Source organism: Nilaparvata lugens, chromosome 2, assembly GCF_014356525.2.
Source record: "Nilaparvata lugens isolate BPH chromosome 2, ASM1435652v1, whole genome shotgun sequence".
In the NCBI taxonomy this organism is placed as follows: domain Eukaryota; kingdom Metazoa; phylum Arthropoda; class Insecta; order Hemiptera; family Delphacidae; genus Nilaparvata; species Nilaparvata lugens.
In genome coordinates this window covers 54680194-54686234 of record NC_052505.1, presented here as the reverse complement: position 1 = coordinate 54686234, position 6041 = coordinate 54680194, and the positions used below count along the sequence as shown (strand labels likewise).

The window sequence follows — 6041 nt, the reverse complement described above, 5'->3', positions numbered from 1 at the left end:
GAGTTTGCCGTGATGGATCCAAGACAGCTTTACTCCAAGAAGATAGTGTGCAGATTACACAAGAACCCAACAACTTTTCAAAGCAGAAACCACAACCACAACACCAGATACAGGAATCTTCTCATCACCAGTGTTACAAGGAAGGCACTATACCAGAGGCATTTCAATCATTCAGCACCAAAATTATATAACCTACTTCCTGCAAACTTTAAACAGATTAATCATCCTAGAAAGTTCAAAACAATAGTACACAATTGGTTGATGAGCAAAGGAAGACAAAACATAGAAAACTTTTTCAAATAACAACTAACAACCTAATGACTTACTAAACACTATCTAATTAATAATATGCACAGAAAAACTAACAAAACCTACTCTAGAACATGGTACGCCATAGTAGAGTAGGTCAATTTCCACACAGAAAAAAACTAAACAAGTAGAGGACACATTATAAGAATTCTTGTAACTAACTATTGTATGTAATATTTTAATTTATCAAATATTTTGTGTAATTGATGTTGTAGTTTTAGTTTCTTTTTGGGAAATGAACATTTATTCATTTATTCATAGGATAAGTTCATAATCATTCAGGAACAAAAATATATGCCTATTTAATTTCATTTTTATTTTCTTATCTCGTATTCTCTTACTTTTTTTATTTTCCTTCTTTATGAATTTCCTCAAAATTAATTGAGATGTTTGTAGGGGTTATGTACAATGAGCGATTTCCGATGAGCGATTTTAGTAGAAATTCATACACATTTATGAGTATATTATAAATATAAGTTATATTATATTAGTATAAGTTATTCTAATCCATTAAATAAAAGTTCAATATTTTATTGTTTAATTAGGAAAAAATGATAACTGCTTTCTAGGAGAAACATTATTGCTTCCAAAACATATCAAATTATAATTATAGTAATAATTTTGAAGATAGCTGTACCGTATGCCCGGTCTACACAACATAAATATTAGTGCAAACCAGCCAGGTTTGCACTAAGTTTGCGTCATGTACATGGGAGATCGTTGTAAATTTCTGAGGTTTGAAGGTTTGTGCTTTCTTTAATCAATCTCATCCAGGTTTGCATCAATTTTTCTAGGAAACGATTATGTCTCATCTATCTGAATCGCTTCAAAATGAAGATAGAGAATTCACGATTTCAGATTCGGATTCAGCACCAGAGATGTGCGAGTTCAATTCTCAAAAATACTCAAAAACAAGGGTGATTTTTCAATGGATAATAATTATTATCTTGTTAATACTATAGTAATGTAATAGATATAGTTATACTCTCCACTTGATAAGCAGTATTCTTGATTATTATTATTATTGGTGAGAAGGAGGAGAAGTGGGAGGAGGAGGAGTTGTTGGAGGAGGTGGTGGAGGAGTAGGAGGAGGAGGAGGAGCGGATGGGGAGGTGAAGGAGGAGTAGGTGGAGGAGGAGGAGCGGATAAGGAGGTGAAGGAGGAGTAGGTGAGCGAGGAGGAGGAGTAGGTGAAAGAGGAAGAAGAGGAGGAGGAGGAGAAGATGGAGGAGGAATAGGGAGGAGGTGGAGTAGTTCAGGAGGAGGAGGAATAGTTGGAGGAGGAGGAGTTATTGTAGGAGGAGGAAGAGTAGGGTGAGGAGGAGTAGGTGGGCGAAGAGGAGGAGTGGGTGGTGGAGGAGTAAGAGGAGGAGGAGGAGGAGGCGAAGGAGAAGGTGGAGGAGGAGGATGAGTGGGGTGAGGAGGTGAAAGAAGAGTAGGGTGAGGAGGAGGAGGAGGAGGAGTAGATGAGAAGGTGAAGGAGGAGTATTTGAGGGAGGAGAAGGAGGAGTGGCAGAGGGATGAGGAGGTGGAGGAGGAGGTTGAGGAGGAGGAGGTCAAGGTCTTGCTATTCACAAAAAATAAACTCACATTCAAAATGGCTGGCCCAAGATGACAACCAGATTTTTAAAGTCACAGTAAAATACTATTATAAATTTGAGTAGGATCCTCATTGGTTATTGGTTACATCAATAAAGTTATTATTTTGTATGTACTTCATTATTCGTATTTTAAATAATTTTTGCAATATTTTGGCAATGTTGCCAATTAAGCTTATTGGTCTTTAGTTACTTGGATTATTTTTATCAACTTTTCCAGGAAACGGTTCGATGTTAGCTATTTTAAATGAATGAGGAAATACAGCAGTTTCAAAACATTTATTTAAAAGTGTAAGAGACGGGTTCAGCTATTAGGTCTGATATCTGCTTCAGTGTTCTATAATTAATATTATTAGGACCCGGACAAGAGTTATTTTTCAGAGTTTTTATAGTTTCTACCACCTCCGGTGGACTTATGGGACTGAGAAAAAAGATGCATTCAATTCATTGGTTCTCTTATATATGAAATCTGTTTTAGTGATATTTTGTTCAATTTGAGCTGCCAAGTTTTTACCAACTTGCAAAAATATCTATTTAATTCAGCTGAATCTATTAGTAGATATAATAGGCGGGTCCTGGCACACAAGTGTGCCAGAACCCGCCTTAACTCAAGGTCATCCAGGTCAACCACCCTAACCTGAAGGTCATCCAGGTCAACCACCCTAACCTCAAGGTCATCCAGGTCAACCACCCTAACCTCAAGGTCATCCAGGTCAACCACCCTAACCTCAAGGTCATCCAGGTCAACCACCTTAACCTCAAGGTCATCCAGGTCAACCACCCTAACCTCAAAGTCATCCAGGTCAACCACACCCACCTCAAGGTCATCTAGGTCAACCACCCTAACCTCAAGGTCATCCAGGTCAACCACCTTAACCTCAAGGTCATCAAGGTCAACCACCCTAACCCTAAAAAAAAAATAAAATAAAATAAAATAAAAATTAAAAAAAAAATAAAAATAAAAAAAATAAAGAAAAAAAAATTAAAAAAAAAATTAAAAAATTAAAAAAAAAATAAGAAAATTAAAAAAAAAATAAATAAAAAAAAAATTAAAAAATTAAAAAAAAAATAAATAAAAAAAATTAAAGAAAAAAAAATTAAAAAAAAAAATAAAAAACACATAAAATCAGAAATAATGAAAAAAAAAATTGAAGTATTGAATTCCCAGGAAATTGACATAGATAATTTGCATCGCATATCCTGTTTCAATTTTGATAAGAGTGAAAGGAATAAACACTTCATAATAGAACAAATTCACATCTGGACTAGGAATAGAGTTCGCGGGAAATGATTCACACCACATATATCCTGCTTTCATTTTTTAATAGATGGAAAGGATATGCGGTCAAGAAGTGGAGCTATTTCTAGAACAGGAAACCATAAACAGCTTTACTCACAAACTAAATAAATGGGAAAAGTGGGAAAAAAGGGGAAAAAAGGGGGAAAAAAATGGACATTGTGTCTTGTGCAGTCATGCCACCAGTACGTGGGTGATTTTCGTATAGTAATGAGATCACGCCAGATGAATATGTCCATGGTAGACCTACTAGATCAAGATGTCCATGGGAGACTCTAGATCAACATGGCCATGCTGCTCTAAAGATCAAAATGGTATTGAAGATAGATATTTTCAACGACTCCCACTCCATGTTCAGACATGACATATGAACATTCTCAATGACCCTCACTCCTCCTGTCATATGGACAATCATGTCTGTATGGTATAATTGGGTCGTCCACCCAGTGGTCAGTCAGTCAGTTCAATTACTGATCAGTTACTGATCAATCACTGTTCAGTCACTGTTCAGTTACTGTTCAGTCACTGTTCAACTGTTCAGTTACTGTTCAGTCACTGTTCAGTTACTGTTCAGTCACTGTTCAACTGTTCAGTTACTGTTCAGTCATTGAACAGTGACTGATCAGTAATTGAACTAACTGACTGACCACTGGTGGGCGTGGTCATTGGTCATATGACCGGGGAGGTGGAGTGGGGTCGTTGAAACAGCCTTCATTGAAAGCATAACAAGATGATTTCTTACCTATATGAATATGGTTGGGGAACGAGCTGTGGAGGGATCTCTCTGCAAACGAGTCCACTGCTCATACAATTTGCGCACATGTCTTCACCCTACATTCACATTGCAGGACTTTTTGGAAGCGGTTGTTGCAAGGTCAGTCAAGGTCTGTGCACCGTACTGTGGAGAACAAGCATCCATTGTTATTACTACTCCAGTGAGTACTGCAGCTGTTACAACAACTCTTGCTGCTAGCATCACAACTACTCAAGCCAGTACTACTCCAACTAGTACTGCTGCTACTACAACTCCTAACAGTGTGCCAGATCTAGTAACAACATCAGCCTGCAGTGGAGCAAGCAGATATGTGTGAGTGTGGAGACTGTCTACTAGTAACCAGCAACCAATGGATTGTGCAACCATTTCTGAAGTTTGGAGATAAGGACCTGCCTGAACCGTTTGGAACAGCTCAAAACTTCTTGAAGACATTGACATACATCTTCCACGACGCTGAAGTATCAAGCTGCACCGATCTATATGAGGGAGCAGTCATCTTGAAATTCATGTTCGGCAGAGGATTTTGTGAAATAAGCAATCGACTAGGAGATTTGTATCACTACATAGTTCTTCATATATTGGACTGAAATATTATCTTTGTGCACTATATTTATATATTTTCATGCATACACTGTTAATAAACATTCAGTAATACCACAATTGTTACACATTTTATTCCATACAACCTTCAACTCCTAGAGTAAGCATAAGGTGTGAGATAAAGCATAAATTACATCCTATACTGTTAGTCATCCAATACAATAGGAATCATCCTACTCTGATAAACTCATCTTTATGCAGGAAGTTGGTTAAACATGACTTCCGCCAACATCATGGTCTGATGAACTTGTTGCCTATATAAATGCTTATTAACAAATTCATATCGCCATTATGGATAAGACAGCGATAGCGCGAGAGCTGCACAGACAAGCTCGTCGGAATTTTCCGACAAGAAAGGTTATAGTCAAAGGTCTTGACGATCTCTATCAGGCTGACCTTTTGAGATGATACCGTATGCTCGACATAACAAAGGTTACAAGTACATTATTACAATCATAAATTGTCTCAGTAAGCATGCATTTTCTATACCAATAAAAAATAAGTCGGCTGATGAAGTGGTTAAGGCAATGCAACCTATATTTGAAAAACATCCAATGAAAAATCTACAGACCGATGATGGTAAAGAGTGGTTCAATACAAAATTCCAACAACTTGTGAAACAGTATAATGTGAATCATTACTCAACTAGATCAGATAAGAAGGCATCTATAGTGGAACGCTTCAACAGAACACTTAAACAGTTAATGTGGATCAAGTTCACTAAGCAAGGAACCTATCGTTGGACAGACATTCTAACCTCACTTCTCAAAGAGTATAATACCAAGATTCATCGAACAATAGGTATGAGGCCAGTAAATGTGCAGAAGAAGCATGAGAAAGTGCTGCTTTCCAGGCTTAGCAAACAAAGACGAGAGTATAAGGATAAGTTGGATAGTAAACTGAAAAACAAGTTCTATCCTGGTCCTGGTCAAAACATTGAGCCAGGCGATAAGGTGAGAATCGGCAAGTATAAAAAGACTTTTGACAAGGGTTATCTAGCCAATTGGACAAATGAGCTGTTCACAGTAACACGTGTACGTCACACAGTACCTGTAACATATGAATTGGAAGACTATAGAGGTGAACCCATTGAAGGAGGATTCTATTCTGAAGAAATTGTAAAGACAAAAGTGCCCAGTGATTTCGAAATTGAAAAAGTTTTGAGGAAAAGAGGAAATAAACTGTTGGTAGGCTGGAAAGGATATAGCTCCAGTCACGACTCATGGATTGATAAGAACGATCTTGTGTAAGATGAAACAGGTTGTGCAACAGAAAAACCAGTTTAGAGTTATTGATTTTGACAAAGTGATTAGGGGGTGTGGCTTGGTGGAAATGGATACAAAGAAAAAGCATCATGGACCATTGTTCCCCAATCATATGAGTAGCTATATATTGTGGGTTTTGACTGGTTTTTTTGCGCAATAATTTCCCTTTCTACTGACAGATTAAAGTGAATCTGTATT

At 37.3% G+C, this 6041-nt stretch overlaps 1 protein-coding gene across 1 annotated transcript; it reads left to right on the top strand.

Moving 5' to 3' along the window:
- Positions 1-5381: 5381 nt before the first annotated feature.
- LOC120349648 lies at positions 5382-5828 on the top strand. The gene has a single exon (XM_039420127.1). The coding sequence runs from the start codon at positions 5382-5384 to the stop codon at positions 5826-5828; it is 447 nt and encodes a 148-aa protein (XP_039276061.1).
- Positions 5829-6041: the final 213 nt, after the last annotated feature.